This window comes from Ambystoma mexicanum, chromosome 4p (assembly GCF_040938575.1).
Source record: "Ambystoma mexicanum isolate Mex_15411 chromosome 4p, UKY_AmexF1_1, whole genome shotgun sequence".
In the NCBI taxonomy this organism is placed as follows: domain Eukaryota; kingdom Metazoa; phylum Chordata; class Amphibia; order Caudata; family Ambystomatidae; genus Ambystoma; species Ambystoma mexicanum.
Window position 1 is genome coordinate 118,650,002 of NC_090927.1, and position 12,246 is coordinate 118,662,247.

At 52.9% G+C, this 12,246-nt stretch overlaps 1 protein-coding gene across 1 annotated transcript in view; it reads right to left on the bottom strand.

The window, feature by feature from the left end:
• Window positions 1-8,263, bottom strand: part of EMILIN1 (elastin microfibril interfacer 1) — a 183,455-nt gene extending 175,192 nt beyond the window's left edge. The window contains exon 1 of the mRNA XM_069605523.1: window positions 7,570-8,263. Coding sequence (XP_069461624.1) covers window positions 7,570-7,757 — 188 coding nt within the window. The 5' untranslated portion in view covers window positions 7,758-8,263. The remainder of the gene's footprint in view (window positions 1-7,569) is intronic.
• Window positions 8,264-12,246: the final 3,983 nt, after the last annotated feature.

Sequence of the window (12,246 nt, forward strand, 5' to 3'; positions counted from 1 at the left end):
GTCTCTTTGGTGCCCCCCCCTTCTGCAACTCCCTGCATCAGGCATAGGTCCTTGATACTACTGTTCTACACCATTACTGAGGAGGTACACTGCCTGCTACCCTGCTCGCTACCCACCGTCCTACGGAGAGTGAGGGATGAGTCCATGGGCCTGGGTATGTAAGAACATGCGAGTAAGAAGAAGTGGTAGGATGGGATGTACTGCACCTTTCTGCCCCCCAAGAGCCGCCTAACCTGAGAGATTGGGCCCAGAGATTTCGAACATGCATTGCGTGGATATCCCTTTGTGAAGGAGCACTCAACTCACTGAGCTAATTTGCTGCTATAGCTTTTGTGCAACTGCACACCTGATGCTTGCCCCCAGAGGCGTTGATAGGGAATGTGGAGGAGGGGGTGCTATTTCCCTGGATATTTTGGTTGTGGGCTCGTATAGAAGGTCAGGGGCTACGACCAAAAGGCTAGCTAGCCCGAGTGCCGACATTAGCGTAGCCCCGGACCTTTTCCATACCTAGCAACGCTCCTGCTTGCCCACATAGTGCACGGCACAAGAGGGTCTGAAATGGGAGGCACGTGTTATCACCTGGACCTCAAAAGCTTAATTTGCTCAGACGAATACTGTTCAGAGGATAGCTGTTATTGTAATAGACGGCCTAAATGAACCACATTACTTTGCATTCTGGTAGTTGCAGTCTTCCAATGGGCGGTGTTCAGCGCGTGCCCAATTCAGCAGAAATCTCAGGGTTTTTGATGTTCATATGTAGGCAGGTATGCCCTCATACACACTGCTTCCTCTGTTTCACACTGCTGTTCCTGCCTCCTGTACCCTCTGCGCTACGTTCATTCACTGACTTCTCTGACTGCGCAGAGCGGGGACCAGAACTGCAGAGAGGAGATTGGAGTGGAGTGAGGAGTCTGGCGGTATCGCAGAGAGAAGAGACTGAGTAAGCAGAGAGGAGAGGAGACTGCGACCGCAGAGAGGAAATGTGACCGGGACCTCAGAAAGCAGAAGAGACTGGCACCACAGAAAGGAGAGGAGACCTGAACCGCAGAAAGGAGAGGAGACTGGTGATGGAGAGAGGAAAGGAGGCTGGAACCACATGGACTAGATTGGGACTGCAGAGAAAGGAATGGGAAAATGAAGATGCAAGTATGTTTTTGCTCAACGTGTTGCTATAATGCTTCTTGTTTATTGTCAGGCTGGTTTATTATGCGATCGGGGTGCCTTTCAAGTAATCTCTTTAAATGGGGTGTTATTTCCAACTTTCTTCAAGGCTATCATTTGCCTGCCATGACCCTACCCCGCACCCTGCCCCCGAGCCCCTATTGCTTTGAGTACTTCTCCCCAGCACTCACAGAAGGTTGGTTCATGTAGTGCACGTGTTCCCATGTCCAGCACTGCCTGCACCCTTTCTGCTGTGCACAGTGGTTCTAGCTTTACACAGCCACCCGCTGCTTCCCGCTCTGTCTTTACTTCTACTGCTTTGTGCACTCACCCAACTTTTTGATGCGGAGACCCCCCCTTTGAGTAAAATTGTTGCTACTCCCCCCTCCCCCCTCCCCCAGATACCACATCGGCTCATATTTTCTATTAAAAGCAGTGACTGTACTCGCATTTGGAAGAGCCTCGCCCCCCACACCCACTTAGATATCCTTTGGCCCCTCAAGGGGGCCAGCCCACAGTGTGGAGACCTGACCCTTCCCCCAGATCCTTTGTGGGCTCGTTTGAGGGGGTGCTGCATTGCGCAGCAGGTAGTTCTGACCAATGTTATTGACCTAATGTGATTTCAGGTGCAACAGATAGATTTTATAATGCCATTTTAGGTAGTACCAAACAGTTGTCAATGAAAAACAATGAACTGCCATTTGCAATCTAGGGTCTCCTTCTTATTGGTGCCCAGGCCTACTGAATGCCCTGGTCTGACCCGGCCTCTTGCTTCCTGTCAGAGTGTCCATACGTTCTGTCTGGCTTTCTGTCCAGCTCTAGGCCCTCTCTCTCTAAGGGTTGTCCAACTCCAGGCCTCGAGTGACAGATCCATGTCGGATTTTCATGATACCCCTCATTAATATTCATGAGATACATTACCATACAATGATTCCAAATGTATGGACATTTTAAAGAGGGATATCCTGAAAACCCGTCAGGTTTACAGAGGCCTCCAGAAAGCCTCTCTTATAATATAGGGATGGAAATTACGTGCAGCCATCTAGCTCCTGCTTGCAGTTTAGGAGAGCCTGGGCAGCTTGGCGCCTGCCGCTACCAGTGGGGGGCACCCCCTGCCCGGGGCAGCTGCTCCCAGACAAGCATGCCAATCTGACATTAACTCTGCGTTTGGGAGAGTTCACAAGGGGGAATTAGGACACACCCAGAAGACATTTACAGCATGCAAAGGGAGAGTTTGCCTGTCATGTGCTGGTCAAGTGGCACAGCGAGTAGAGCGCTCGCTTTGACATCCTCTGACGCAGGTTCGAATCCCGGCAGGGCCAAACTCAGCCTTTCATCCTTCCGAGGTAGTGCTATATAAATGCCAAATTATTATTATTATTATGTGGAGGTGAGATTTGCCACTCGCCATGTGCCCGCTCCTTGATGCCCAAAGGTAGCGTCTGCACACTGGGCGATGCCAGATACCCAGGAGCTGCTGTAAGCTCTTGCTCGTCAATTCTTCGATATAACTACTTATATGATGCACCGTCCTTATCCCTTTCTAGCGCTTCACTACTGGCTTCATAGCACCCTGTTAAGTCTCCTCTGTACCATTTGATACCATCTTTAATGCAGAACCAGTTCCTCCCTGAACCCCTCTAATGGCTATGGCCCACTTCCTAGCAACCCCCACCTCCTTTCATCCTTTCTGGGTCCTATTTAACAAAGCTGGCCACTGCCTCCTTTTACTCTCCTCAGAACTCCCTGCCTTCTTGCAAGCCCCCGCCTCTCGTGTTCGCCTGTAGCACTTTGACTCTACCAGAGGCGCGTGTATAAGCAACCTAATATGCATGTGCAGTCTCTTGCCAGGTACTCAACCTGCTGAGCTATCCTGCCAAAAAGGGCTCAGAAAACAAGGAGGGTTGCGCGCCACTCAACGAGTGCAGGGACTGAGTGTAATAGCCCACGTGCTCCACCAACCACTGCATGCTATAGCATGCTGTAATGTGCTGCCATGTCATTGCACCCTGTGCTGTCTTGTTTTGTGGTGCTAGATTAGAAAACTGTCTTCTATGTTATGGTACGTGACGTCATGCTATGTTATGGTGCCTTTATAGCACTTACTCTGACATTGTAACCGCACTTTAGGGGTAATGAGTTTAAATGAGTATTATGATATGCTTTCCATATATGTAATTGATGTTTTTATGTACATCTTCGATATTGTATTGTATTTGGTTATTTAAATAGCCTTTTTTTCCCCCATGTGTATGGCCTCAATGCGCTTTGTGGATGAAATTTGAATATTTTTTATTTTCCATCTGTTTTTTAAAATTGCAATTTCCGAGTTTTTTTTACACTTGGGAATTTTGAGACAGAATTTTATTGATTGGATATTTTTCCTTAAATGTTAACAATGTTAAAAGTTATTGTAAAACGATATAACATCATTTAAAAAATAGCGCTTACACTGCTGTCAGGTCACGGCGCTGGAGGTCAAGAGGTGCGAGGGAATGATATGGGAAGAAGGAAGGAGTCCAAACAGCGCTGGCCAATGGGTCCGAAATCCGGCCTCGGATGTCTAGCCGGATCTCGAGACATGCCTTCATGGTAATCATTCATGCCCGCCCACCTCCCCCTGCCCCCTCCCCCCCCCAGGTCACTGGAGCGTCTTTGACCCTCTTTCAACCTGGGGGCAGCAGTGCACAGAGACGATTAGATCACTGAGGCACCAGCTTCACCTGTAGCCCTCAGCTGTGCCCAGGGACTAGGTTAACACACGCAAAGAAGCTGGGGGTTCAGTGCCCATTCCTTGAAATGGATTCTGGTATTTGTAGTGTCTCAAGATGGGAGATGTTTTTTCCTAAACATATTTCTATGTTTATAAAAGATGGCTTGAAAAGTACACAAACCACAGTACGGTACGCACCATGTGAACATATTTTTGGGTGCACCACTACCATGGAAGGGATTTCAAGTGGAATTGATGTACAGTGTGGAGTTTGGAAAAGAAGCACCATGAAAAAAATTGCACCACTTCAAAACTATTATTTTGAACGTTGACCTTTGAGCGGAGTCCATTTGTCAAGCTCTGCCTCCTCGGAACTCCGCCCAGTCCTCCAAACCCCATCTCCCCCACCCCGGCCCTTGTGAGATCCCCCTTCCAATGATTTGCATTTCCACCTCTGAGGCAGAATAATGAAATGTTAGGGGGGTTTCTTGCGTAGTGCGTATTCCTGCCGCCGAGCCGTCGCAAAGTGCCGTGTGCGGGGACGAGAGAGTGAGGAATAACATTGAGACGGTGGGGCCGCAGAGGAAGCGAGGCAATGTTTAGGTTTTTTATAGCGCACACATACAAAGTGTATTGCTTCTTGGCGCTAGAAGCACGGGTCCACCTTCCTCAAAGGAGGCCATGTGCATCAGGTGATAACTGCGAGTATGCTACTTCATGCAGAACTATACTGGGTTGTGTGGTGGAGTGGAGTAATGTTCTGCAGTGGTGGCACGCGGTGTATAGGCTACGCTACGCCGTGTTCACTGCTCCAAACATCATTGCTGTGCTCTTACAGCAGCGGGACTTGTCCCAGGTGGGGTTGGGCTGCGATAGTAAGTGGCCGTGGTGCTAGAAGAGCGTGGATGGACAATGGTGGTACGCCCAAGATCACACGTTGTGCCAGTGCCAAAAGCGAGATTGCACTCTCCTAGCACGCCCGCATAATCCACCTCCTACAGTCTTTCCAGGTTACTTTGCTGAAACTGTGCACCACTATGCCACGCTCCTTTTGGACCCCCCACCTCCTGCTGCTATGTTATGCTATTGCCTTTTATACCACACTCTGCTGCCACTTGCACGGTCTCGTGGCGCTCTGGCGGGTCTGAAAGAGCGGGGCTGGCTGGTGGGGAAGAAGGAAAATGCCAAATAGCTGTGCTATTGTGCTGTGGCGTGCAGTTCCATGCTGTGTGCATGGCTGTTTCTAGGTGGGTTCTAGCACCAGACAACCACCCATCGTCGTGTTGAGAGCACTTGAGGTATCTGTGTCCAGAAGGCGCCTCGTGTGTCTATAGTGCAAGGGAGCTCTCTGCTAGAGTGTTATTGTGCTGTTACCTGCAGTTCGGTAGACCCAGGGTAATGTGTGCGGGTCTGTTTCTAGGTGGCTCGTGTTGAGAGCACTTGAGGTATCTGTGCCCAGAAGGCGCCTCGTGTGTCTGTAGTGCAAGGGAGCTCTCTGCTAGAGTGTTATTGTGCTGTTACCTGCAGTTCGGTGCACCCTGGATAATGTGTGCGGGTCCGTTTCTAGGTGGCTCGTGTTGAGAGCACTTGAGGTATCTGTGTCCAGAAGGCGCCTCGTGTGTCTGTAGTGCAAGGGAGCTCTCTGCTAGAGTGTTATTGTGCTGTTACCTGCAGTTCGGTGCACCCTGGATAATGTGTGCGGGTCCGTTTCTAGGTGGCTCATGTTGAGAGCACTTGAGGTATCTGTGTCCAGAAGGCGCCTCGTGTGTCTGTAGTGCAAGGGAGCTCTCTGCTAGAGTGTTATTGAGCTGTTACGTGCAGTTCGGCAGACCCTGGGTAATGTGTATGGGTCAGTTTCTCAGTGGCTCGTGTTGAGAGCACTTGAGGTGTCTGTGTCCAGATGAAGTAGCCTATTGTGTACCGATAATGCGAGGCTGTATTTGGACAGATCGAGATACAGAAGATGAGTAGAGAGGAGTAGGGTTCTGATATTTGACGTCTGTTAGGACGGGTCTTTAATTGCCACATGCAGGTGGCTTGCTCGGCTTGCCTATTATATGTGAAGTGTGAGCGTGGTAGTGCAAGGATCAGTCAGTGGAGACCACGTGGATCGCCGTGATATTTGTGCACACTAGTGATTTTACTAAGTTTCACAGCTGGGCCCAGGATCGGACATGAGTTAAACAGCCATTGGCAATGCCAACAGTTTGGGCTTTGTGTAGGCATAGGAAAGGCACTTGCCAGGCACTGCCGCAGTGGTATTAACTGGCCACTGATGGTAGCAGCTGCACAATGGTGTGAGTACCTGGGCCTCTAATAGCAATGCCTGGCAAATGCCTAATATTTATATAAAAAGCCAAAACTGTTGGCTTTGCCAATGCTTATTTTTAACAGGACTTCAGTGAAGGACAAACACACTGCTTATAAGCCAGTGGCTGAAGGCAGACCTGGTTAAGACATTTTTATTACAGCTCCACTTGTAAGTGTATTCCTTCCCACCTGCCCGAGGCACTCTAAAGTTCTAAACGCTCCACAGCACGCGGCGCTAGCAGATCCCTCATTCATAGGAGCCTAGAGGTGCTTTACAACATAGAAGCCTGGGCAACTGAGCAGCCAATTGTTTTTTTTCCTTTGCCTTTTGATCTCAAGCGCTCCGAAGTTTTTATGGGGCATGAAGCGCTATGTGCATCCCTAGCCTGTGTGAGCTATTAATCGCTTAAATTAGTCCTTCTTCGAACCACCACTCCCGCCCTCGAAGCCCTAGGGGACCGCAGCGCTTTTTCTTATTAACAGGGCTTCTGTAATCCCTGGCGCCCCCCATCTCTCTGGCACGGGGCGGCTAGAGGGTTGATTCGGCTTAATCTACAAGTCTTCCTTTCTAGCACCTCAAGCGGCCTTTAAGGCGCTATGCGAACTACCCACGAGTACTTTTAACCTTCCTCAATCCCGTGACTGTTAAAGGAGATTCCGTTTTCAGTGTTTCCCGGGGAGGCATACAGGCATACAAACCGTTCATTCATGCACGCATGTGCCTCTAAACTCGCAAGCCATGTCTTTCTAGGCCCGCAAGCGCCTAGAGTCGAGTCACTTCGAAGTGATTAGCTCTAGAAGTCTCTCTTCAGATAAGCCACATCTCCCCATGGACTGTGGCGCAATGGTGAACCATTCGCCATCATGGCAGCCTTTTAGGTTGGAAGCGGCTAGAGGTGATGCCGTGCGCAGTGGCGCACTATTCAGAAGCCTCCTCGCCATCTGACCGCAAACTCCTTAAATCCTCTCCGGTGCGCAAGGCGCTATACAAGCCTTGCACTGCTCCCTTTCTCGGCCTGTACAGGACCAGATGTCATTAAATTTACAATCATTGGCTCTGGACCTCAAGCTCCCTGGCGTGTCTGTTTGATGTATGCGGCTCTACCGTACCATGCGCTGACCCATACGTGCGCAATTGTGCTCCTTTCTCAGCTGGACAGCGCTTAGAAGTTAATCCATTTGAAAACCTTCCCCTAGACTACAAAGTCTCTGAAGTCTCTAGGCGCGTGCAGCGCTATATGAATCATTCATGCGCGCACACAGGTGCCTCGTGGCCCGTTCCCAATCTCCAAGCGCTCTAAACGCAGTTCTCCGACCATTCGGCACTGAGCTCCCCGAAGCCTCGCGCATAGCACGCTGCGCGCTAGAACCCAGTCGGGTCTTACCTGTGCCGGCTGGCGGCCCGGTGTCCATTCTGCACCTGGGACACGCCCTGAGCGGTCTGCACGTGGTTCTGGGGCGCTACTCCGCCGGTGTACAGGTTATAGCGCTGCGGGTAGTTGGCTGCACAGGTTCCCGCCAGCAGGCAGCAGCCCCAAATCCATAGGGCACGGGAGAATGGTCCAGGGGCCATCCTGGGATAGTGTGGGGTCCCCAAACGTCCGGAGCAGTCAAAAGGAGAAAGGCGCCCCCTGAAGTCTGCGAAGCTTCTAGGCGCACCAGACACGGCCCGAGGGCTGCAGTTCTCAGTTGAGGGCGATATTCAAGCAGTCATACTCCCCGTAAATTCTGGATATACTCCCCTCAAAATATATAATTATAAATACGTGGAGCTTAATGCAGGGTTCTCTCGCGCCGACCCCCCTGGAGCGCAGAAGAAATGACCAAACTCTTGTTCAATATCCTCCCCTAAATCCGCGAGTCCGTTCGCCGCCTGCTCCGAGTCCGCGAAGCGCTCCTTTTTAGGGAAACGTGACTCACGCCGGGCAGAGGGCGCCTAATTCCCCTAGAGGCCCGCAGTCAGTCGTGTGGGGGTCCAGGCCAGGTCCAGCTCTGGCCGCCTGCTGCTCAGCGTGTGCCCTTCCCCTTCGCCGTCCTCTCCGCCCCATTCACTTGCCAACCTCTTCGGACAGCCCACCGGAGAGGGGAGAGACCCAGCCTGGGGGTGTGCGAGCCAGCCCCCACCCTCCCGCATTTAGCAGGACAGCGGAGGAGGAGGGAGGTGCGAGAGAGGGCCTCCGAGTGCACCTCCCCGCGGTCCTTATTAAGAAGGGACCCTTATCGTTGAGAGCTAGTATTGTATTTTCAATGTTATTCATTTTTAAACCAACTTCGCTTAATCAATACATTTCAACAGGGAGTTACTGCCCACGTTCCCCATTGGGGGCAAATTCGAGGGAAACGTGTTATCCATTGGGTTGTTCAACTGCACATATAAATATCCCATGTTCATTTAAATAACCCTCATAAAAGAGGGGCGAATAACAGGCTCATACCTTTTCTACGGGGAAGGTCCCAAGCCATTGTCTTTGTGCCCCCCCCCCCCTTTCGGACTATACACGTCCCTCCTTTCAACTGTGTATTGTTGACTGACTTGTAGACTGAGCCCCCTCCCGCGCGCCCTTCCCTGCACAAACTTCCTGCTGAACTTCGCATCCCAGCTGTGAGGAGCTGGCCCTCTCCTAGGCTCCCTGCCCCAATTTTTGTGTTGTACGTTTTTCTGTGTTTACCTCAGCGACTGCCCTCCCCCACCCCGCCACTCTCCGTGCTTACTATATGACTGGAGAGTGCACGAGTCCACAGCTGGTAGTTACTGCCGCCCCCCCTCCAAAACCCACCCCCTTATTTCTGCAGTGATGCTGCAGCAATATTCCTTCCCTACCCCCAGCCCCCCCCTGCCTCTGCTCCCGGAGCGCACATCTGCTTTCCATTAAATGCAACCGGCAAAGTTTCTCAGAGAAAAAATGTGAAAAGAGAGATTTGGCGCGGGAGGCCTTTTTTGCTTTCAGACCACCCCCCCCCCCCCCGCCCCTCCAGCTGAAAATTGAAAAAAAAGCCCCCATTCGCGCACAAAAGAAGCACTGAGGAGAAAGTGCGCCGTTCACACCCGGCTTTAGCAGGACTGAAATCCCCCCTTATTCCAATTTCCGGCCCGGCTCCCGAGTCCCTCGAAAAAGAAAGAAATATTGTTTTTAGGCTTTTTCTGGGTTTATAAATGAAACGCGAAAGGAATCCTCCCGCGCTAGGCGTGTTATTTTAAATCCCAAACCCTAGACAGGAGCTGAGGCCTACCGCCCATCCTGCTGCGGCGTACCACCGGAGAAGCACAGCCCCTACTGCAGCCTACCGCCGAGACATGGCCGTAATTTTAGGGGTGTTGGTCCCCCCCAACTTTCATGGCACACCATTTTGTCCCCATTCATTTGGCTGGGGCACCTTTTCTTCAGATGTCATGTTCCCCCCAACATTTTCAGCAAAGTTACTCCACTGGCCGAGTAGCACCTACCAACTCAGAAGCACAGCACCGAGTGTGGCCTTCTGCCGAGTAGCACCTACCACCTCAGAAGCACAGCACCGAGTGCGGCCTACCGCCGAGTAGCACCTACCACCTCAGAAGCACAGCACCTAGTGCGGCCTACCGCCGAGTAGCACCTACCACCTCAGAAGCACAGCACCGAGTGCGGCCTTCTGCCGAGTAGCACCTACCACCTCAGAAGCACAGCACCGAGTGCGGCCTTCTGCCGAGTAGCACCTACCACCTCAGAAGTACAGCACCGAGTGCGGCCTACCGCCGAGTAGCACCTACCACCTCAGAAGCACAGCACCTAGTGCGGCCTACCGCCGAGTAGCACCTACCACCTCAGAAGCACAGCACCGAGTGTGGCCTTCTGCCGAGTAGCATCTACCACCTCAGAAGCACAGCACCTTGTGCGGCTTACCACCGAGTAGCACCTACCACCTCAGAAGCATACCACCTAGTGCGGCCTACCGCCGAGTAGCACCTACCACCTGAGAAGCACAGCACCTACTGCGGCCTACCGCAGAGTAGCACCTACCACTTCAGAAGCATACCACCTAGAGCGGCCTACCGCCAAGTATCACCTACCACCTGAGAAGCACAGCACCTTGTGCGGCCTACCGCCGAGTAGCACCTACCACCTAAGAAGCATACCACCTAGTGCGGCCTACCGCCGAGTAGCACCTACTACCTGAGAAGAACAGCACCTAGTGCGGCCTATTGCCGAGTAGCACCTACCACCTCAGAAGCAAACCACCTAGTGCGGCCTACCGCCAAGTAGAACCTACAACCTGAGAAGCACAGCACCTAGTGCGGCCTACTGCTGAGTAGCACCTACCACCTCAGAAGCATACCACCTAGTGCGGCCTACCGCCGAGTAGCACCTACCACCTGAGAAGCACAGTACCGAGTGTGGCCTTCTGCCGAGTAGCACCTACCACCTCAGAAGCACAGCACCTTGTGCGGCCTACCGCCGAGTAGCACCTACCACCTCAGAAGCACAGCACCTTGTGCGGCCTACCACCGAGTAGCACCTACCACCTCAGAAGCATACCACCTAGTGCGGCCTACCGCCGAGTAGCACCTACCACCTGAGAAGCACAGCACCTACTGCGGCCTACCGCAGAGTAGCACCTACCACCTCAGAAGCATACCACCTAGTGCAGCCTACCGCCAAGTAGCACCTACCACCTGAGAAGCACAGCACCTTGTGCGGCCTACCGCCGAGTAGCACCTACCACCTCAGAAGCATACCACCTAGTGCGGCCTACCGCCGAGTAGCACCTACTACCTGAGAAGAACAGCACCTAGTGCGGCCTACCGCCGAGTAGCACCTACCACCTGAGAAGCACAGCACCTAGTGCGGCCTACCGCTGAGTAGCACCTACCACCTCAGAAGCATACCACCTAGTGTGGCCTACCGCCAAGTAGCACCTACCACCTCAGAAGCAAACCACCTAGTGCGGCCTACCGCCAAGTAGAACCTACCACCTGAGAAGCACAGCACCAAGTGCGGCCTACTGCCGAGTAGCACCTACCACCTCAGAAGCATACCACCTAGTGCGGCCTACCGCCGAGTAGCACCTACCACCTGAGAAGCACAGCACCTAGTGCGGCCTACCGCCGAGTAGCACCTACCACCTCAGAAGCATATCACCTATTGCGGCCTACCGCCGAGTAGCACCTACCACCTCAGAAGCATACCACCTAGTGCGGCCTACCTCCGAGTAGCACCTACCACGTGAGAAGCATACCACCTAGTGTGGCCTACCACCGAGTAGCGCATACCACCGAGTGCGGCCTACCGCCGAGTAGCACCTACCACCTCAGAAGCATACCACCTAGTGCGGCCTACCGCTGAGTAGCACCTACCACCTGAGAAGCACAGCACCAAGTGTGTCCTTCTGCCGAGTAGCACCTACCACATCAGAAGCAGAGCACCTTGTGCGGCCTACCGCCGAGTAGCACCTACCACCTCAGAAGTACAGCACCTTGTGCGGCCTACCACCGAGTAGCACCTACCACCTCAGAAGCATACCACCTAGTGTGGCCTACCGCCGAGTAGCACCTACCACCTGAGAAGCACAGCACCTAGTGCGGCCTACCGCTGAGTAGCACCTACCACCTCAGAAGCATACCACCTAGTGCGGCCTACCGCCAAGTAGCACCTACCACCTGAGAAGCACAGCACCTTGTGCGGCCTACCGCTGAGTAGCACCTACCACCTCAGAAGCATACCACCTAGTGCGGCCTACCGCCGAGTAGCACCTACTACCTGAGAAGAACAGCACCTAGTGCGGCCTACCGCCGAGTAGCACCTACCACCTGAGAAGCACAGCACCTAGTGCGGCCTACCGCTGAGTAGCACCTACCACCTCAGAAGCATACCACCTAGTGCGGCCTACCGCCAAGTAGCACCTACCACCTCAGAAGCAAACCACCTAGTGCGGCCTACCGCCAAGTAGAACCTACCACCTGAGAAGCACAGCACCTAGTGCGGCCTACTGCCGAGTAGCACCTACCACCTCAGAAGCATACCACCTGGTGCGGCCTACCGCCGAGTAGCACCTACCACCTCAGAAGCACAGCACCTAGTGCGGCCTAC